Source organism: Lemur catta, chromosome 19 (genome assembly GCF_020740605.2).
Source record: "Lemur catta isolate mLemCat1 chromosome 19, mLemCat1.pri, whole genome shotgun sequence".
Lineage (NCBI taxonomy): Eukaryota > Metazoa > Chordata > Mammalia > Primates > Lemuridae > Lemur > Lemur catta.
Window position 1 is genome coordinate 26,063,770 of NC_059146.1, and position 21,580 is coordinate 26,085,349.

The 21,580-nt window shown below is 49.5% G+C and overlaps 1 protein-coding gene across 1 annotated transcript; it reads left to right on the forward strand.

Annotated features, from left to right (window-relative positions):
* Positions 1-2,618: 2,618 nt before the first annotated feature.
* Positions 2,619-18,908, forward strand: FBXO46 (F-box protein 46). The gene is made up of 2 exons (XM_045531399.1): positions 2,619-2,689; positions 16,005-18,908. The coding sequence occupies exon 2, from the start codon at positions 16,082-16,084 to the stop codon at positions 17,885-17,887; it is 1,806 nt and encodes a 601-aa protein (XP_045387355.1). The 5' UTR covers positions 2,619-2,689; positions 16,005-16,081; the 3' UTR covers positions 17,888-18,908.
* The last annotated feature ends 2,672 nt before the right edge of the window (positions 18,909-21,580 follow it).

A 21,580-nucleotide genomic window follows, 5' to 3' on the forward strand; every position in this document is an offset into this window, starting at 1 on the left:
CAAAAAGGAGCTCTCCCAAATCTACAAAGCCTAAACTCTAATACTGAGATATCCTAGACCCCCAGACAGTCAACTTCTGATCCCTAAATATGACCCCAATCCTGCTAATAAGGTCACAGACCACAAAACTTAACACTGAGAACCCAAATCCTAAAGTAAGAAATCCAGGCCCCTCCAAAGCAAACCTCCGTTCCCAAAATTGACCTTAGATCCTAAAATAAAGACTTCTAGACCCCTAAACTGTTCCTTCAGACCCTGAAATTGTGAACCCAACCCTAAACCTGAGATCTCACAGGTGAGTCCCATTCTGATTCCCCAGACCCTAAGATTGAAGACCCCTTACTCAATGTGGGGACTCCAGGCCCTAAAACTTAATTCTCAAAGACCCAAACTGTGACTCCAGACCCTAAATCTCATACCTTATACTTTACATTGGGATTTTAGGCCCTAAATCTATACTGAGGCTTCAATTCCCTCAAATCAGACCCAGACCTCCAAAATGATACTCCAGAACTCAGAACTAAGACTTCCAAATCCCCAAATTAGGATCTCTGGATTCTAAGAGGAAAGCTTCCAGTCAGAAAACCCAAGACCTTCAGATTCCAAAACTAGTTACCTACAGACACAGATCGGGGGACCCCAGGTGGTAACTTGAGAACCCAGATGCCCAATACGCCAAACTTTAGTCTGGATCCCCAAACCAAGGCCCAGCCTCAAACCCAAACTCCAACCCTGCTGCCCAGGCCCTGCCACACAGGCCCTGCCTCACACGCGGCCCGCACCCAGAGCGTGTTCGCCCTCCTGTCCCCCCTAACCCCCCGAGGGAGGCCGCGGCCGCAAAGTGCCACTTTTGTGGGGACTCCAGGGTCTCCTCAGGCCAGCTGGTGCTGGGGGAGTCCCCTGCCTCATTCCCCTCATACTCTAGCACGCGCCTCAGGACGTGCAAAACGTCGTGGGGTGGCCCCCCTTCTAGTTTCGCGCCAGCCCCACACTGATCAGACAGCGCCTCGCGCGGGTCCCGGGAAGCCGGCAGCCCGCGTGAGCTCCAGGCCACCTTGGCTGCCACGTTCCCAACCCGGGCTTGGTGTGGATGGGAATCCTCTGGGCGCGAGGATCCTGCTGTGAGGCCTGAGGAGCCGAGCAAGAGCGCGTTCTGGAAGCCACGCCACGCCCCCACTAGTTCCAGTCAAAGTGTGCTAGACGTGAGACTGGAAGGGGTTGAAAGGGCAGGGTGCATGTGGCCGTGCGCACGCGCGCCTGGAAACAGCCCTGTCCTCTTACATAGCGGGAGCTGAGCCTCGCGCCTGCTGACACGGCCGTGGCTGGCGCGCGCCAAAGTGCCGACCAATCAGCGCTCGCTCAGCTACCCGCCTTTTTAGCTGACCACTCCCCCCGCTTATAGGCCCCCTGAGACTCCCAGGTCCAGACCTCCGGGGTCTTGAGAAGGAGGCGGGGTCACTCCAACTGCCAACTCCCAGGAAGAAAGGGAGAGCTCGCCTGTCTCCCTTCTGGCCCCCGGGTACCCCATTTTCACATTTTCTCTTCAGTGCGTATTTAATGAAGGCCTACTGTGTGCCAAGCACCATGCTGGACGCTGGGAACTTAGCCACTGTCTTCCCAGTGCAGTCCAGAAGGCTCACCATGCAAATCTAATGAGTCAGGAGCTACATTAATGCAGAGAACTTACAATAAATTGGGAAAGGACTCAAAAACAAGGGCCATTTGAATTGAACCTTAGTAGCAGTTCTTCTCAGGAAGATGTAAGTTCCTTAAGATGTAAGCAAACTGTACATTTTGGAAAGCTCATTCTCATAGCCTATGAGGAGGATGAACTGGAAAATATATCTTAAGGGGAGGTGATCTAATGACGTAGCCAAGAGTAGAAGACCTGGAGTCCAACACATTTTGGTTCAAATCACTTTCTTGGCTGTGTTGCCATGGACAAGAGGCTTAATCTCTTTCTGCCTTATAAATTTGGGTTGATAATTCTTGCTACGGTTGTCTACAGGGTGTCTGGCATATATATGGCTCCCATGCAATGAATACTCAAGCCATATTTACACTGTTCTAGGTCTTGGAACAAGGAGCATACACAAAGACCCCTTTCTTCATGGAGCTTCAATTCTGATTATGATGTGGACTAGCTCCTTGTACGTGGGCTTTCCTCCCTCCCAAGGCTTAATATCTTCATTTGTAAATTAGGAGGTAGTAGAAGGTAAGAAGAGGGATAAAAGGAATGGATGGGAAAGTGTTTGGTAAAGTATAGGCACTGTTAACTATTGTGTTAATCGGCATAAATAAATCAATATAGTTGCTCTTCCCCAACACTCCACCCCTCACCAACGCCCCTTTGCAATTTTCTCAATTTCCCTCACAAGGGCCCCAGGCCAAAATGGAGGAGGCTGGACTCCATCTCCCAGCGCGCCTCGCGGGGGAGCTCTCTGCGCCTGCGCCGGCAAGTGTCCACGTTGCCTCCTGGGAGTTAGAGTCATTCTTTTCTTCAGTCCGCCTACTTTGCTTCCTACCTCGTCGCCAAGGTTTGACCGCGATGCCTTCTGGGAGATGTAGTCCATGGCCCTTCGGACTTCAATTCCCAGCGGGCCTCGGTGCGAGAACCCGGAAGGGGCGGCTGGAGAGGAGCGAGTGGGGGAAACCCGCGCAGCCGAGGGAGGTGCAGCGCGGGGCGATGGTGAGAGCCCCAGGCGGGGGCGGGGGGCGCTTGCGTGTCGGGACAGGGGTTCGGGACCGGGTGAAGAGAGGGAAGAGACGGGGGCTAAAGAAGGGGCTGGGCGAGGGGAGATCGGCTGGGGGTGGCGATTGGAAGGAATGGGAGCCGGAGGTAGTAGTAGAATGGGGGCTGGGGAGGGGTATTGTAGGTGGGGAGGGAGTCGAGCTTTGGGAATTCTAAGCAGGTCAGAGCAGGGGAAGAGGACCCCGAGTTGGAGACGAGGCTGGACGTCCAGGCAGAGGCTCTGAAGGGGTCAATTTTCGAGGGATTTAGCCTGGGGGATGTGGAAAGATACTGGGGTCAAGGCTAGATGAGTGAGGGGGTCTCTAGGCTCCAAGGGATAGGCCAGCCGTGGATGCGATGAGTTGGGGCCTCTGGATCGCATTGGGGACAGGAAATCAAGTTGAGGAGGTGAGAGAGAGAAATTGATGGTAGGATAGGGTATGGGTTAGGTTCCAAGACTGAGGGTGAGGTGAGGAGCATGAAATGAGAGTCCTGGATGTAGAGATAGTTTGCCTAGTCCAGCCGGAGACTCCCGATAAGCTGGAAAGTCACAGAACTGTAGTAATGTGGCCAGAAAGGGCCATAGAGACAACCTTTTGCATCTTTACTTCCCCACTGGAATTTAGAAGAGTGTAGTGGTTTATCTGTATGAACAGTACAGCATTCAGATCCCTTATTCTGCCACTCCTTTGTGACCTGGGCAAGTCTCCTCTCTCTGAGCCTCAGTGCCCTTATCTGTAGTGTGGGAACAACAAGCAAATTGCTGAGAAGAGAGCTGAAGGGAGGCTCATTAAAATTGTTACTATTGGCCTGCTTGAGGTCAGGAGTTGAAGACCAGCCTGAGCAAGAGTGAGACACCCCCCCATCTCTACTAAATATAGAAAAAATTAGCTGCGTGTGGTGGTGCTCGCTTGTCATCCCAGGTACTGGGGAGGCTGAGGCAGGATGATCACTTGAGCCCAGGAGTTTGAGGTTGCAGTGAGCTATGATGACACCATTGCACTCTAGCCTGGGTGACAAAGTCTGTCTCAAAAACGAAAAAAGAAAATTGTTACTGTTATTGGGAGAGCCAGGCTGCCAAGTGTCAGTCTCAGAGCTGTTGATGGGAAGTACCCCACCCTAGGAATGTGACTGGGTTATGGGTGCTAATGGATTCCCTCCTTTTCAGTCCAGCTCCAGGGGTGTTTTCTCAAAACCTGGCGCTGATCTGGGCACCCCCAGCTCAGAAGCATGTAGGGGCTCCCCACAGTGGATTACAGCTAACACTTAATGTTTTACAAAATGCCTGGCCCTATTCTTAGCTTTTTGTGCATATCAACTCATTTAATCCTGAAGACACCCCTAAGGTGTAGGTGCTGCTATTATCTTCATTTTACAGAAAGCAAGCAGAGGCACAGAGAAGTTAAGCAACTTTCCCAAGGTCATCCAGCATTAAGTGGTAGAGACTCCAATCCTGGCAGCTTGGCTCGGTATCTGTGCTTGCACCACTGTCATCTAGTCTCCTCTTCTTGTACTGAAGTACAACGTGTTGGGTAGGGACAAAGACCAAAGCAGTCTTTAGTTAAAATTTTAATTCTGCCATTTACTTGCTGTATGACCTTGGTCAAGTCTTTTGCCCTCTCCTCACCTGTAAAATGGAATCGGTAACCCTAAAAAGTTCAGAAGCTTCAGGGAGATAGTTCTTATAAAGTGCTTGGAGGAAGTGCTCAGTACATGTTGGTTGTGGGTTTTGAACATGGATGGGAAACTGCGAGAAGGCAGTAGAGAGGGACCAGTGAGAGAAGCATCAGCCAGGTGCCAGGCTGTCTCTTGTTCCTCCTCTTCCACGTTGCCCCCATATCCTGGCCCTTCTTGTTCCCTACCTTCAACCCCTGGGCTCCTAAGTCCAACTGTGACTCCCCAAGAGGGTGCTTAGAAACTCAGTCTGTCCCCCATTCCTGACTCCAGCCAGATATAAATAATTCATTTGCTAAAGCCCAGCCTGGCCTAACTCCAGGTGTTTCAATGAATAGCATATATTTCTAATTGGGTTCTTTTGCTTTTGTTCTAAACTTTGGCCCTCACTGGGCAGTTTGGCAACTTTGTAATTTACCTTGAAACAGTTTGGTTCATTTGCAGTGAGCCTTCAGGAGTTCATTGTGTAAATGTTAAGTTCAGTGACTCTGATAGTAAAGCCTATTGTTAAAAGCACTGGCTGTCAGATAGGCCCAGGTTCAAGTCCCTGCCTCTGTTGCTGTTTGTCCTTGACCAAGCTGCATTCCCACTCTGGGCCTCAGTTTTGTCATATGTAAAACGGGACTACATTCAAATCATGAGGTTCTAAGGAGTTGATGAGGTAACATGCCTGGTGTGTATTAAGCTCTCAGTAAGTGTACGGTCCTTATGTGAGTTTTATTCTTTTTTTTTTTGAGACAGAGTCTCGCTCTGTTGCCCAGGCTAGAGTGCCGTGGTGTCAGCCTAGCTCACAGCAACCTCAAACTCCTGGGCTCAAGCAATCCCTCTGCCTCAGCCTCCCGAGTAGCTGGGACTACAGGCATGTGCCACCATGCCCGGTTAATTTTTCTATATATTTTTAGCTGTCCATATAATTTCTTTCTATTTTTAGTAGAGATGGGGTCTCGCTCTTGCTCAGGTTGGTCTCGAACTCCTGAGCTCAAACAATCCGCCCGCCTCGGCCTCCCAGAGTGCTAGGATTACAGGTGTGAGCCACCGCGCCCGGCCGTGATTTTTATTCTTTCAAGAAAAATGAGCACGAACTCTGGAGCCAGAGCACCTGGGTTTGCATCCTGGCTCCCTGTCTTACCAGCTCTGTGACCTTGGGCAAGTCATTTAACCCCTTTGGACCTCAGTTTCCTCTTCTGGAAAATAGGGGTTCATTCTTTAAGTAGTTGACAAATATTAAATAGAGCACCTACTATGTGCCAGGGCCTATCCTGGGTGCAGACTCCACCCTGCCCTTGGAGCAGGCAGGCAACAGTGCTCACTATTGTCATAACGCTGGGGCAGATCTGCAGCTCCGGTGGCATTTGTGCTCATTTTTCAGGTTTGGGTTTCTCTATTCCTTATTCATTTTCAGCCCCTTATGTCAGCTTTGCCTGCTTGTCATTGCTTTCATGATTTTTGACATCCTGTCTCCAGCTCTCAATGAATTATCTGAAAACCTATTGGTTTGGGGGAAAGTTGCCAATCTCTCACTTGTCCCTGTTCCTGTATGTCACATCTGGGTGCTCTGGGGTAATGTGACATTTTTTTTTTCCTTGTCTTCATTTGTTTGTCTTAGAAAATTTGTCTGCTTTCCAAGTTATTTTGCCTTTTTCTTAAAATCTTAAATTTGTTTTCAGTCTGTGCTTGTCTGAAGCTTACTCATACAAAATGATATTTTTACCATTTTTAATGCTATATTTCTAGCTACTGTGGTAAAGCTGTCTTATTCCTAAAAGCACAGGTTTCTAAAAGGTCTGGCTTGGGGCACCTGCTTGGTGATGCCGTCCCTGGCCCCTCAGTTTAGAATCATAACTTCCCCCTCCCATATACCCTCGATCCCCACTTAGCTGCTATATTTGTTTCTTTGTAGTGCCTGCCACCTTGGAACTTACCGTGTGCCTAGTGTCCCTTTCTCCGATTAGTATGTCAACCCCTTGAGGATGAGGATTTCTGTCTCCTGTTCTCTCTGTCCCTGCTGCCCAGAACTGTGTCTGACACAAAATAGGTGCCCTGTGAATATCAGCTCAGTGAATAAGTGAGAGTAACAAAGGAGTGGCCATATTTAGGTGTTTGTGAGTGAGTCTTTGGGATCAGTTTAATTTCTTTGCTTTTATTTTATTTTTTTTGTGACAAGGTCTTGCTCTGTCACCCAGGCTAGAGTGCAGTGGCATCATAGCTCACTGCAACCTCCAACTCCTGGGCTCAAGCGATCCTCCTTCCTCAGCCTCCCACGTAGCTGGGACTACAGGCGGGTGCCACCATACCCAGCTAATTTTTCTATTTTTTTGTGGAGGTGAGGTCTCACTCTTGCTCACCTTGAACACCTGGCCTCAAGCAATCCTCCCGCCTCAGCCTCCCAGAGTGCTAGGATTACAGGTGTGAGCCACTGCGCCAGCCCAGTTTAGTTTCTGAATGTGAAATAAAGAGGGAAGAAGTCTTTGGCTCAGTCAGTGATTTTCAAACTCTTCTTAAGCCTCACTTTTTCTTAATAATCCCGACACCTGGATTTGGAGTCTCTTCTTGGTGCCAGGCTGGCACCAGGTACTCTCCTGGGTTGATCTCTGTGAGTCATTAGCCAGCTCATGGGCGGATCTGTCATTATCTCCAGTTTACAATGGAGGAAACGGAGGCACGTAGAGCTAAGCCTGAGGTCACACCCCCAGGAGTAGGAAAGCTGGGATCCAGCAGGCCCTGCCTGGGTCCTGTCGGCTTCCAGGAACTCTAGATCCCAGGGTGTGGATGGTTTCTACCTCCAAGGAGCTATTAGGCAGAAAGGAGAAGTTAAGAGGGAGAGAAGCAGCAGACCCTGAGGCCAAAAAGCCAGGGTTGAGGTATGGATGGGTCAGGATCATGGACAGAGGGGTGGTGGCAGAGGTGGGGCATAGAAAGAGCAGGACCAGGAACATAGCTCTGGTATCCTGCTACCAGTTCCTGTGTGACTGGGCAAGTGCATTCCATGGTCACCTGCTCAGTGCCCAGCCTGTGCTGGATGTGACCCTGACAGTCCCAACCCTGGGATGAGGGGAGAGGGTCAAGCATCTGCTCTTTATCATTTATCATTAGTTTTCCTTCTTTCTTTGGTTTATTCTGTTGTATTTTTTTCCCCTTCAACTTCTTAAGTCAGATGCCGAGCTTGTTAATTTTTAGCCTTTCTCCTTTCTCTGTTGTGTGATTATGGAGACGGGTTCTCCTGAGACCAGCTGCACGGGCGTCTTAGGATCTCCCTGTACCTCCATCCAGAGATTCCTTTTACCTCTCTTCCGGGCTAGATCTTATTTCCTTGATCTGATATCTTCCTTGTCTTGGTTTACGCCTTCATTTTGGTGAAGCAAATCCTCCAGCTGACTCCTGAGAAAGGGTTCATGGGACATATATATATATATATATATATATATATGTATTTTTTTTTTTTTTTGAGAACTTGCATCTCTCATGGAAGGGTTTTAAGCAGGGGAGTGGTATGGTCTGATTTGTGTTTGGAAAGATCCCTCTGGCTCTCGTGGAAAGGATGGAGCAGGAAGAGCTGCACTAGGCCAATGAAGCAAGTGCAGAGGCTGCAACAGCTGCACCTTTGAGGAGAGGTCCCAGCCTTCCAGAAACTCACATGCTGGAGGGGAGACAGGCCCTTACCCAGGACACTGTCATTCAGCAATCTTAGGAGATAGGTGCTACAAGAGGAAGCCTTGGGAGGAAGGGATCCTTCATAGCTTTAGAAGGTACCAGGGCAGTCCCTAGGGGAGGTGGCATCCTGCCTCAGTCCTGGGAACAGAATTTCTGCAGGGGGTATGGCAGAAAGAACCAGCCGACTTTTCATAGAGAGGTCCCTGGTCGCAAATGTGCAGAAGCTGGACAGTGTGGCTGTGCTAGGAGCTTGTTCATTCACTCAAACAAATGCATGTTGCACACCTATGATATGCTAGGGCGTTGTTTCTCAAACTTGAATGTACATACAGATCTGCTAGAGAGCTTGTTGATGTGCATATTCTGATTCCTCAGGTCTAGGGGAGGGCCTGAGAGTCTGCATTTCTGAAACTCCCAGGGGATGCCATGTGGCTGCTGCTCTGAGGCCCACACTTAGAGTAGCCAAGTGCTTGGCACTGTTCCAAAAGCCAAGATACAGCAGTGAAAAAAACAGACAAAAATGCCAATCCTGGAGGAGTTTTCATATTAGGAAGGGGAGACAGACTTTATAAGCAACATTTATAGTATTAACATATGAGATTGTAATACATGCTAAGGAGAAAAATCAGGGAAGGGGAATGAGAATCTACGTCTGTCGGGTAGAAGGTTTCACAGAGGTGATTTCTGATCAGACCTTAGGAGCCAAGGGGCTGAGCCCTGTGGGCATCTGGGGAAGAGCATTTTAGGCAGGAGGAATAGTGAGTGCAAAGACCTCAAAGATTGATCAAGACAGCCCATACAGAGTGCTCAGAATGCTCAATAAATGAAGCTGCCCTCATCACCTTTATTAGGATGACGTTTGTATTGTAGTTTAGACCTTGAACTCTGGAGTCAGCCAAACTTTGATTCAAAGTTCTGCCACAAAGCTGTAAATGAGGACAATTACTTAGCCATTCTGTGCCTCAGTTTCCTGATCTTTGACAGGAGATTAAAAATAGTAAGAAGATTTGAGAATTAAATGAGTTACTCTTTATAAAGTGCTCAGAGCAAAGTCTGGCTCACAGTGAGTGCTCAAGTATTAACTGCTGCTGTGATCATCATTTTCTAATATATTCCATATTGGTTATGATTGTTTATTTGGATGTACGGCCCCTTTCCCATGAGCTATTCCTGGTGAGCTTATTGTCACCTATTTGTCCCCAGCACCCAATCCAGGGCGAGCATGCAGGAGGACCTCAGTGAATGTCAGAGATAAGTCTTTGCCAATGCTCCATGTATGCTAGGGATACAAAAATGTTGACTGTTGGCCAGGCTTGGTGGCTCACGCCTGTAATCCCAGCACTTCAGGAGCTGAGGTGGGAGGATTGCTTAAAGCCAGGAGTTCAGGACCAGCCTGGGTAACATAGTGAGATACCCCCCCCCAAAAAAATTTTTTTAAAAAGATTAGCCAGGTGTTGTTGCCTGTGCCTGTAGTCCCAGCTAGCTATTCACCAGGTTGAGGCAGGAGAATCACTTGAGCCCAGGAGTTTGAGGCTGCAGGGAGCTGTGATAGTGCCATCATACTCCAGCCTGGCGAAAACATTTTTTAAAATGTTGACCATAATTGTTGGTGGCATTTGAGGGCAATCTATACTAAGGGTATAGATTGTGTGGTTCAGGTCCTACTAATTTTATTTATTTATTTAATTCGTTAACTAATTAATTAATTAAGAGATGGGGTCTCCCTATGTTGCCCAGGCTGTGTTCAAATTTCTGAGCTCATGAAACCCTCCTGCCTCAGCCTCCTCAGTAGCTGGAATTACAGGCATACACCCCTGTGCGGGAGCACTGAATTTATTTTCTCAAGTGATCTCTCCTCAGAGATATATTAAGGTTTCCCATTACAACTCTGGATTTGCCAATTCTCTTTTGTCATTTTGTTGTTGTTTTGTTTTATTTTTGAGATGGAATCTCACTCTGTCTACCAGGCTGGAGTGTAGTGGTGCCATCGTAACTCACTGCAGCCTTGAACTCCAGGGCTCAAGTGATCCTCCCACCTCAGCCTCCTGAGTAGGCAGGAGTACAAGTGTATGCCATCATGCCTGGCTTTTATTTATTTATTTTTTTAATGGTAATATCACTCCTCTGCTTGTCTCTTGGTTTGTATTTGGCTGGTCAGTCTTTTTCCACCTTTTTATTGTCCCTCTTTCTGGGTCATGATGTTTTACTGTGGATGGATCTTCGTGGAGAAGTCTCTGAAGGCTGACTTAGTGTGGGGACTTGTGCTGGGCTCAGTGTGTGGGGAGTTAGAAAATCCTGCCTGTGACCCTTCTCCCCTCCTGCTGTCCTGGGGGGTTTACAGTCCAGTGGGGGAGACAGACCCATTCCCACACAAGGAGTGGGCAGGAGAGTGGGGAGGGCTGGGATGAGGGAACCCAGAGGTTCCCCTATGGGCAGGTGAGTGGTTTCCAGGAAGGGAGTTTCAGGAAGGCCCCTCTGTTAAAACTGCATTTGAGCAAAGACCTGGATGAAATAAGGAATGAGCCTTGTAGAGGTCTGGGGGAATACACTGCAGTTGACAGAAACAGCCAGTGCAGTCACTGGGGAAGGGAAGAGCTTGGAGACTTTGAGGAATAGATAGCCAGGAGGCCAGTGTGGGCATCTGAGTTGGAGCCTGACCCAGCGGGGGTGGGGGCGTGGGGAGGGTTGGGGGCGGGGATAAGGGGTCAGCTTCCTGATGAAGGGGATGGATGAGCTGAGACTGCAGAGGTTATAGAGTAAAACAGTAGAGTACAGTGACTCTGGAATCAGATTCCCTGGCTTCATATCCCTGCTCTGTGTGACCTTGGGCTGGGAGGCAACCTGCCCTGCTTCAGTTTGTTCATCCATACAGTGGAGAGGATAATACCTCCTACAGAGGGTCACACAGGGCCTGAATATTCTAACTACTCTGTGTGCCAGATGGGGTGCCCATCAAGGTCCACGGGGGATGTGGAATGTGGGGGTAGAAGAGTGGATGAGACTGGAGAGGTAGGGTACCTGGGCTTTTTCTGGAGGGCCTTGGAGAGTCATGGCAGGTTCTGAGCAGGGTAGGGACAGGGTCAGGTTTATAGGTTCATGCTTTAACAAGACGCTTCTGGTTGCCCTCTGGCAGTCATGTCCAGGGATTGTTGGAAGCTGGCAAAGCTGGCGCAGGGTTGTAGGCAGACAGAAGACACCAGGACAACGGCCTGCTAGGAGCCACCTTTGGGTGTCTCTTGAATCGGCCTGCCATTGAAAGGCCCTACCTAGACCAGCGTTGTTCAATAGAAATATGCGAGCCCTATTGTGTAGTTTTATTTATTTTTTCTTTTTCTTTTTAGTCCCAGTCTTGGCATGGACACGTATGTGTAATTTTAAATTAACAGGTAATCAATACTTAAAAGTCATTATGGGCTTATTTCCTGTTGTTTTCTTGTACTAAGTGTGAGCCAGTTTGGGCCACTCGGTTGGAAAGGCTGAAAACGCTGAACCCACAGGGCCGTGTCCAGAGCCTTGAATGCCAGGCCCAGAGGCTTAGACTCAGTGCCGCCGTAGCCGTCTAGGGTTCTGCCCGTTTGTTTCTCAGGGTGAGGTGATCCCAGTGCTCAGTTTCCCCAGCGGAAAACCTCGGCCCCCGCGCTTCCCAACCGAAGCTGAGCACTCTCAGATCTCTCCGCCCGCTTCCTTCCGCCCTGGAGTTTGCAATCCTGGGGTTGCCTGGCCCTTTAAATCTCAACTGTCAATCAGGGCTTCTGTTTAGAGGGAACGTCGTACAATAAGCCTCCTCTTGAGTGCCGTGGCCTGTGCCCTGGTCTTGTTCCTCCGTTTAGCTGGACGTTGGTAATTGTTTCACGCTCCCTTACATCCTGCTGTTTCTACCCCACCGCCCCCTCCCGGCACCTCTCGCCTACTCCTCCCTATTTCGAAGTTGGGCCCCTTCGCCAGGGCCTTCCTTATATGGGCACGGCCCCGAACGGCGGCCGCTCATTGGCTGGGGGCGTCACGCGCGCGTCTGTCAACAAAGGGGCGGAGGGAAGCTAGTTGCTCGCCAGCCCGCGCGGTGGTCGGAGGGAAGGAGTGAGGGGGCGGGCCCGCGCCCTTTTCGCGCGCATGCGTGTGTGCTGCCACCCGCTCCAGCCGTCTGGGGGGGGCCGCGGGTGAGGGTGCTCTGGGGGCGTGTACAGGTTTTGAGGGTCATTTGAGGGGTTTGAAAGATTCTTTTGGAGGCGGTTACAAGATTTGGGGGGTCCTTTTGCATTTAAGCAATTTTGGGGGGCTTGGGAAAGTTTTTGTGTGGATGTAGGAGATACTTTGGGATTCTCTTGATCTTAAGGGACGTCTTGGGGTTTGGGTTTATTTTTAATGTAGAAGGTTGGGTTGTGTTTTAGGGGCCTCCCGTGTGGCTTGGGGTGTTCGGTGGGTATAGGATTTGGGGAGCTCCGGCGAGACTTAGAAGCAAAGATCCCAGGAGTACCAGTTCTGGAGCCAGAATGCCTGAGCTTGCGTCTTGACTTCTTCCCTGCCTGTCTGACCCGGGACGATTTAACCTTTCTGTGCCTCATGTGGAAACAGGACCTAATAACACCACCTGCTTCCTAGGGACTGGGGAGGATTCACAGGACTTGTTAGAACAATACCTGGCAAGCTCGCAGTGAATGTGCAGTAAGCACACGTCTGCTGTTGTAGTATTTGTGAGGTTTCTTTGGGGATTCTTTGGGCTTTATGAACTATTTATATGGTTTTGGATTAGTCTTAAGTGTTAGGGAGTTTGTGTTTTAGTTCCTTTGCAGTTGGAGGGCTTCTGAATTAGGAGATAATTGGTGGGGGAGGTGAGTATAGGGATTCCAGGAGGCTGGTCGTTTGAGTCAATCTGTGAGGTTGGGAAATTGCTGCATTTGCTGGGATCTGTGAGAGGTTCATTGAGATTGGGCCCTTTTGTGCTGGAGAGGATATTTTTAGGTTTGGAGATTTAAAGTAGGATTTGAAAGGTTCCGGATTTTGCAGGAGGGCATTGAGATTCTGCAGATAAGGTTTAGGGGATTTTAGCAGGTGGCCAAGTTGTAGAGGGGTATCCTCTGTAGAGAATGGCCTTTTTTGTGTCAGCTTCTTCCCCTGAGCATTTACATGTACAGGTTAAGTATATCTTACCTGAAATGCTTGGGACCTGAAGTGTTTGAGATTTCAGATTTTTTCAGATTTTGGAGCATTTCATTATACTTACCAGTTGAGCATCCCAAATCCAAAAATCTGAAATGCTCCAATGAGCATATCCTATGAGCATCATGTTGGCACTCAAAATGTTTTGAATTTTCTAGCATTTTGGATTTTCAGATTTGGGATGCTCAACCTCTATCTGAATTGTCAGTTGATAAACTTAGCTAGCTATAGGTTTTGGAAGCTGTGTGGTGATATTTTTAGCAATGAGCTGGGATTTCAGCAGGGCCTGTAAGTATTTGAGGGGTAGGTGGGATTAGGGATTATGGGGATATAAAGATTCTAAAGATTGGAATTCTCTTTGTAACTCGTGTCTGTGAGTGTTTGGAAGCTGTCTGGATTTTGAATGGTGTCTACAGGACCATGAAATGAATGGAGTGTCTGTGGAATCACTTGAATTTAGAGGGACAGTCTATACTGTAGGAATCAGCAAACTTTTTCCATAAAGGACCAGACAGTGAATATTTTAGGCTTTGCAAGCCATATGGTCTTTGTTGCAGCTATTTGACTCTGCTGTTGTAGCATGAAAGCAGCCATAAACTAGTAAGTGTGTATCAATAAAACTTTATACAAAGACAGGCAGTGAGCTGGATTTGGCCTGTGGGTTATAGTTTTCTGGCTTATTAGGTCTATAGGCACGTGGAAGGTTCAAGATGTCTGGAGGAAGATGGGCTAGAAAAAGATTGAGACATATGCTACTTATTAGTAGGTAGAAAGTGCAATGGAAAGTGGCCATTTTGGACTCATGACCAAAATCGCCTCCAGATTAGATCATTCACATAAAGTCACTGCAATATAAAATACTCATTATTAAGAGGTGGCTCACGCCTGTAATCCTAGGACTTTGGGAGGCCAAGGCGGGAAGATTACTTGAGCCTAAGAACTTGAGGCTGCAGTGAGCTATGATGATGCCACTGTACTCTAGCCCAGGTGACAGAGTGTGAGACCTTGTCTCAAAGAAAAAAAAAAGAGAGCCCCGAATGAAAGAGTTCAGAAACCAAGTATGAGAGCTTATTTTTGCTCTGGACCCATTGTATCTTAGCTACATAACTCTTCACCACTCTGAGCCTCAGTTTATCTGTGTGCAACTTGAGGAGGGAGCTAGACTAGAGTAGGCCCTCTTTTCCCAGGGATCTATGGCTGTGCTTCAGGGAATTACCTGCACAGTCTTTGCAAAGATGTGCATTTTTCTGGGTGAGGATACACAATTTTAAGAGGTTCTCAGCCAGGTATGGTACCTCAAGCCTGTAATTCTAGTACCCTGAGAGGCCGAGGTAGGAGGATTGCTTGAGCTCTGGAGTTTGAGACCAGCCTGAGCAAGAACGAGACCCCATCTCTACAAAAAACAGAAAAATTAGCTCATTGTGGTGGCGTGCACCTGCAGTCCCAGCTAGTAGGGAGGCTGAGGCAGTAGGATCGCTGGAGCCCAGGAGTTGGATGTTGCAGTGAGCTACAATGATGCCACTGCACTCAAGCTGGGGCAACAGAGCAAGACTCTATCTCCAAAAAAAGAGATCTCAAAGAGCCCCATGACCCCAAAAAATGAAGAGCTGATTTCTTAAGAGCCTGTCTGGCTCTGACCTTAGATTTTCTCGCCTCACCCAGCCCACACTGTTCCCTCTGTGGGCTTAAGCAGCCATGGCTGTAGGTGGGGCTGGAAATTCCTGTCTTTTCGGGAAGGAGCTGCTGGGAGAGCAGAAAGGAAAGGGGAAGATTGTCTGTCAATCGGTACTTTCACTTAAGTTTAGAGATTATGGCAGCAGGAGGCCTCTGGATTGTGAGGGAAGAGCTGGGCAGTGGCGTAGGATCTGTAGGGTCCGAGCAACCTGGCAAGCTAGGGTCGCTGTGTGTTAAAAGAGCAGCTCTCATTTCCTCTGCAGCGATGTTTGCTTACTTGAGCAGAGTGGTGGGAATAGAGTTGTTGTTTGTTTTTTTTTTTTTTTGAGACAGAGTCTCACTCCGTTGCCCAGAGTAGAGTGCCATGGCGTCAACCTAGCTCACAGCAACCTCAAATTCCTGGGCTTAAGCAATCCTTCTGCCTCAGCCTCCCGAGTAAGTGGGACTACAGGCATGCGCCACCCTGCCCGGCTAATTTTTTCTATATATTTTTAGTTGGCCCGCTAATTTCTTTCTATTTTTAGTAGAGACAGGGTCTCTCGCTCTTGCTCAGGCTGGTATTGAACTCCTGACCTCGAGTGATCCACCTGCCTCGGCCTCCCAGAGTGCTAGGATTACAGGTGTGAGCCACCACACCCGGCCGGGATAGAGTTCTTTTTTTTTGAGACAGAGTCTTGCTCTGTTGCCCAGGCTAGAGTGAGTGCCGTGGCATCAGCCTAGCTCACAGCAACCTCAAACTCCTGGGCTTAAGCAATCCTACTGCCTCAGCCTCCCGAGTAGCTGGGACTACAGGCATGCGCCACCATGCCCAGCTAATTTTTATATATATATATATGTATATATATATATATATATTTTAGTTGGCCAGATAGTTTCTATTTTTTTAGCAGAGACGGGGTCTCGCTCTTGCTCAGGCTGGTCTCGAACTCCTGACCTTGAGCTATCCACCCACCTCGGCCTCCCAGAGTGCTAGGATTACAGGCGTGAGCCACCGCGCCCGGCCGGATAGAGTTCTTGATGGTCTAATCTGGTCTGTCCCCCAGGAGAGGTTGAGGTTGGGTGGTCTTGGGAAGAAGGCTGCTCCCCTAGCTCCCAACCTCCTCTTCCCTGTCTCTAGGTGGCATATGGAGCCTCCCACCACCATCTAGGTCCTGAGATGCAGTGAACCCGGCCTGTCTGCCATCATCCCCCAGAATGGACCGCAGCAGCCTCCTGCCCTTCCAGCTGTGGTGTCCCCGGCCCTTTGGCACCTACTCACAGAACCAGCCACGCCCACCTTCTGCGACCCTCAAGCCATCAGCGTGCCCTGAGCCTAGCGGTGGGGCTGAGCCAGACCACGGGCCTGCCCACTCCGAGAACACACCACCTGCCTTGGCCACCGAGGCCCCCGCCTCCCAGCCTGCTCCACTCCTCTCAGCAGCAGCTGCTGGCGACGAGGGTCGAGTCCTACTGGACACGTGGTATGTTATCAAGCCCGGGAATACAAAGGAGAAAGTGGCCTTCTTTGTGGCCCACCAGTGTGGTGGGGGCAGCCGGGCCAGCTCCATGAAGGTCAAGGGGCACTGGGGCAGTGACAGCTCCAAGGCCAAGCGGAGGAGGCGTTGTCTAGAGCCTACTAAGGCTCCTCCAGACCCAGGGGGCCAGGAGGGGCCCCTTGCTCCTGAGGAGGGCCCCGCCTCAGCTGGTGAAGACCTGCTCTCCGTGGCTGAAATGGTGGCCTTGGTAGAACAGCGGGCTGCCCTGGCCCTGCAGAGCTACCCGCGCCCCGCCACCCCAGCACCTGTGGTCTTTGTGTCTGCTGAGCAGGGCGGACCAGCCAAGGGGCTGGGGTCTGAACGGCGGTCCGGTGGTGGGGACTGCAGCCGTGTAGCCGAGGCAGTGGCCCACTTCGAGGCCCAGCGGGACAGCCCTCCCACCAAGGGCCTCCGTAAGGAGGAGCGGCCCGGCCCGGGCCCTGGTGAGGTTCGCATTGCCTTCCGCATCTCCAACGGCCGGGAGCCCAGGGCGCCAGACGGCAGCTTGCCCAATGGGGCTGGGGGCCGGCCTGGTTGTGCCTACCCTGGCAGCCCAGGTCCTGGAGCCCGAGCCAAGGACAAGATCACCTGTGACTTGTACCAGCTCATCAGCCCCTCTCGGGATGCCCTCCCCAGCAATGTTGAGTTCCTGCTGGCCAGAGCAGATGAAGCCAGCGAGGGTGAGAGCCCAGCCCCGGCCAGGCCCGAGGACACGCCTCCGGCCCCCCCTCCACCCCCTGCCCGGGACTGCGGAGCATCAGGCTTCCATGTGGATGTGGTGGTGACCGGTGTGGTGGACGAGTGCATCTTCTTTGGCAAGGACGGCACCAAGAACGTGAAGGAGGAGACAGTGTGTCTGACGGTCAGCCCCGAGGAGCCGCCCCCACCTGGCCAGCTCTTCTTCCTCCAGTCCCGTGGGCCAGACGGGCCCCCTGAGCCACCCGCAGCTGACTCGCCAGCCACCGCACCAGGTCCGGACGATGCTGAGGGGACGGTGGACACCTCCCTGTGCCGCCTGTACCGGCACGTGTCACATGACTTCCTGGAGATCCGCTTCAAGATCCAGCGGCTGCTGGAGCCGCGACAGTACATGCTGCTGCTGCCCGAGCACGTGCTGGTCAAGATCTTCAGTTTCCTGCCCACGCGGGCCCTGGCAGCCCTCAAGTGCACCTGTCACCACTTCAAGGGCATCATTGAGGCATTTGGTGTGCGGGCCACAGACTCACGCTGGAGCCGAGACCCGCTCTACCGCGATGACCCTTGCAAGCAGTGCCGCAAGAGATACGAGAAGGGCGATGTGTCGCTCTGCCGCTGGCACCCCAAGCCCTACCACCACGACCTGCCTTATGGACGTTCCTACTGGATGTGCTGCCGCCGAGCCGACCGCGAGACGCCCGGCTGCCGCCTGGGCCTGCACGATAACAACTGGGTGCTGCCCTGCAATGGGCCGGGCGGGGGCCGGGTGGGCCGGGAGGAGGGGAGGTGAACCCGGGGGAGGGGGGGGAGAGCCCACCATGCCTGTCCCTCCCCCCTTCCCTGGGAGCCAAGGGCCAAGACTGGGCCACCAGCCCATACCCCAGTCCAGGCAGCATTGATGCCCCCCAAGAACTAAGCGGGGATTCAGGGGGATACCCTGAGAAAGCACTCGGAGTGACCCCTGTTGGCTTCCTACTCTTCAGACCCAGGGCCGTGGACCCTCAAGTAGGGTGTTTTTTATCAGCATCTCAATTTCTTCTTCATTCAGCCTCAACTCCCTCCCTGCCACCCTCTACACCCCAGGGACCCACCAGCAGGGAGCAGACGGCAGCTAATTTTGGTACCACTTAAGGGTTCCCCCATTCTGGCCCCCCCCCCACACCCTTCCCCAATCCTTGGAGCTGTTTGCTCCCAAGAGGCTGCAGCACCCAAGCTTGGTACCTCTCCGAACCTTCCACACCAGGGCTCACCTCCTCTTTAGGAATTGGGAGCCATCAGGTCATAGGTTGAATGTGGCACTTTTTCATAATGGCCTGCCATTTAAAGTTTTCCCCATTAAAGAAGTAAAAAATCATTGACCTCAAGCTACCAGTCTTTCCTCTTCCTCTATAGGGGAAGAGACAAAAAAAATTATTGAAGTATAAGAATCCCCCTCCTTCTATTATTTAAGCTATCGCCATCACTCCTCCCCACCCCCCAATAAAGCTGTGAAGCCCTTTGCCTCGCTCTTGACAGCGTGGGGGGCCAGTGGGCAGGGACTGTGGGTTTGAATTTCTGAGTTGTTTTTCCTTCCACTCTGGGTCCTTGTTCAGGCCCTGGGGTCTCCTCACCCCCGGCCACTTGTGTTTCTTTAGAATCTTTGGGTCAACTGGGACCTTGATTTTCAGGCAGTTTGGTCTGGGGTAGTTTTGTTTGTTCTGTTTGGGGTTCTTTTTGTTTTTTCATCATCGTGGATCTGGAAGCTTCTAGCGCGTGGCATCTGACCAGTTTTGAATTGGTCCTTTCTATAAAATCAATATTTATAAGGCTGGGCCCAGACTGGTTTGTGTGTTGTTAAGGGAAGGGGGTTGGGGAGAGAAGGGAGTAGTTCGTGGGCCCGCGCGTGGTGGGATGGGAGAAGTAGCGGGAGAAAGGCTGCTTCGCCAAGTCCCTTAGCCAGAGATTATTTTCGACTCTGCTCGTCTGTGTCAGTTTGGATTTGAAAATCTCAAAATAGTAGTAGCTTGAACAAGATCATTTTTATTTCTTTAAAAATCCAGTATTGGGCAAGGATGATGGCCCTGAAGTCATCAGGAGCCCTGGCTCCTCCTAGCTGACTGTTCCATCATGCTTTGGCTATGGCCCTTGTCCTCATGGTCCAGGGTGACGGCTAGATCTCCTAATGTTACCATTTTGCTGGAAGGGAAGCCCCCTTCCTCCCAGAAGTGCTGTACTCTACTTCCATATACTTCTCAGTGGTCAGAACTCAGCCAGACAGAATGGCCACAAGGGAGTCTAGGACATGCAGTATGCCCAACAAACCCCCTTTACCAAAAATCCTCTGTCATTAATGTTTTAAAATATTCACTTAATTTGTGAAATAAAAAGGGAATTAAGATATCTTTTATTCCACATGAATATTTGTGAAAAAAGATATCTTTTAAATTTACATATAAAAAGAGAAATGGATATTGAGAGGCAGCTAGCCTCTGACATTCTTTTTTTTTTTTTAATTTTAATTTTTTTTTTTTTTTTAATTTTTTTTCCTCTCATTCTCAGTCACAGAGGACTGGAGCCTCTGACATTCTGATCAGGGAATCAGAATTTACAAAGAGACTAGGATGTAATTTAGTAGTTATTCAATGCTTAGATTTTATAGTCAAAGAGACCTGGGTTTGAATCTTGGTTTTGGTTTTGTGGAATTTCAGTTTCCTGCCGAAGCTGGGTTAGATTATTTGGACCTTCCTGCTGAAAACAATTGAAACAAACAAACAAAAATCTTAAAACCATCAAATAGCCAATGAAATACAGTAAAGACTCACGAAGGCAAAAATTTAAGGGCAATGTACAGGGGGCCCTGAAGCCGTTTTTGCGCTGAGAGCATTTGCTTATGTGGACAAACATGGATTTCCTATTTGGCAGCTGTGTTGAAACAAGCAGGCCGTAAAGCTGCCCAAGGTGGGGAATCTCATAGGAGTTGGGGTCCCAGAGAACTATGAGCTCAAGTAAGGATGATCCAGAAGATTCCAGAGATGTTCAAAATGCTGATGGGTGCAAGAGATCAAAGGATAGAAAAGAAAATGGACCCTGAGAATTTTGGTTATAGGCTGGCCCTTGGTGCAGGTTTGCAGCCAGGTTCATATCACCTGTGTGATGCAGGGTACTTCCGAGACGTCTGGCAGAAATAGACACAAATCTTCTGGTGGAAGGAACTGTCATCTAGAAGCCCCACAAATAATTTGTCAGGCAATGGGTAATACGCAAACATGGGTACAAAGCAATAAGAACAAGAACACAAAGGCTTCAGGTGGGGAAACTGTCAATCACAGATTATAATACAACATTTATTTTAAACCATGTTTAAAAATTTTAAAAGAAAAGCTTGGAATTATAAGTAGGGAACTCAACATTGTAAAAAAGAAAAAAAAAATGGCCTAGCAGATGGGAAAGAAAAAAACCCACCAATAAAGTCTAGAAATGGAAAATACAATAACTAAAACTGAAAGCTCGAAGGCTGGGTTAAATAGCAAATTAGACACAGCTAAAGAAAGATTTGTTGAACTAGAGCTGGGTCAGAAAAATAGCACAGAAATGAAAACAAAATATGAAAGGTTTTGGAGGCTAGGGTAAGATCTGACATACATTTCATTGGCATCCCAGAATGAGAAGCAAGAATGGTACAAAGACGATATTTAAAGACATGATGGATAAAAATTCCAAACTGATAAAAGACACCACTTTTTAATGGGGTTGTTTGATTTTTTATTGACCAATAAGCCCAATGAGTTCTAAGCAGGGTAAATAAAAAGAAATGTACATGTAGACACATTGAGGGGCAGGTGCCCAGCTATGTGATCCTAAGCACTTGATTTCTCTGAAGCTCAGTTTCTTAATTTGCAAAAAGAGTACTAACAGTTCTTCAGAAGATTCATAGGTAAGACATGCTTGACAATTGTTATTTACTGAATACACTGATAGCCCCTTCCCAGTGTGAAGCTGGGGGAGCCCAGGTTTGGAGTATGAATAAGAACTGTGAGGCCTGCTGACTTTGGGACCCGGGGAAATATCAGTTTGCCAGGCACCTGTAGCCTCATCTGTAAAATGGGTCTAAAAACCCTTACTCCAGATTCAAGCCAAAAATGTGCATGAGCCAATTAGAAGCTTCAAGCTACTTTTTGTCAATAAACTATTCACCAGCACAGGTGTTTTTTTGGAAGGGAGGTAGGACATGAGGTTGGGAGCACAGCTGTGGGTAAGAATCTGGGCTCTGGAAACAACTGGCTCCCACAGAGGTCTCAGCCACATGCCCTGCAGAATGAGAACTGAAGTTGTCGCCTACCTCCAGATTTGCGGGGAGACTAAATGAGTTGATATATGTAAAGTGTGCCTGGCACATAGCACACACCGAAAAAATGTCAGCGACTACGGAAGAACCTGAATTGAGGACCTTCTGTTTATCCTCTCTCATCTGATGCCCAGAGCTTCAGCCTGGAAGGCCAGTGCT

Excerpts from the sequence above, each read along its gene's own strand:
- FBXO46 (XM_045531399.1), top strand. The coding sequence starts at position 16,082 with ATGGACCGCAGCAGCCTCCTGCCCTTCCAGCTGTGGTGTCCCCGGCCC.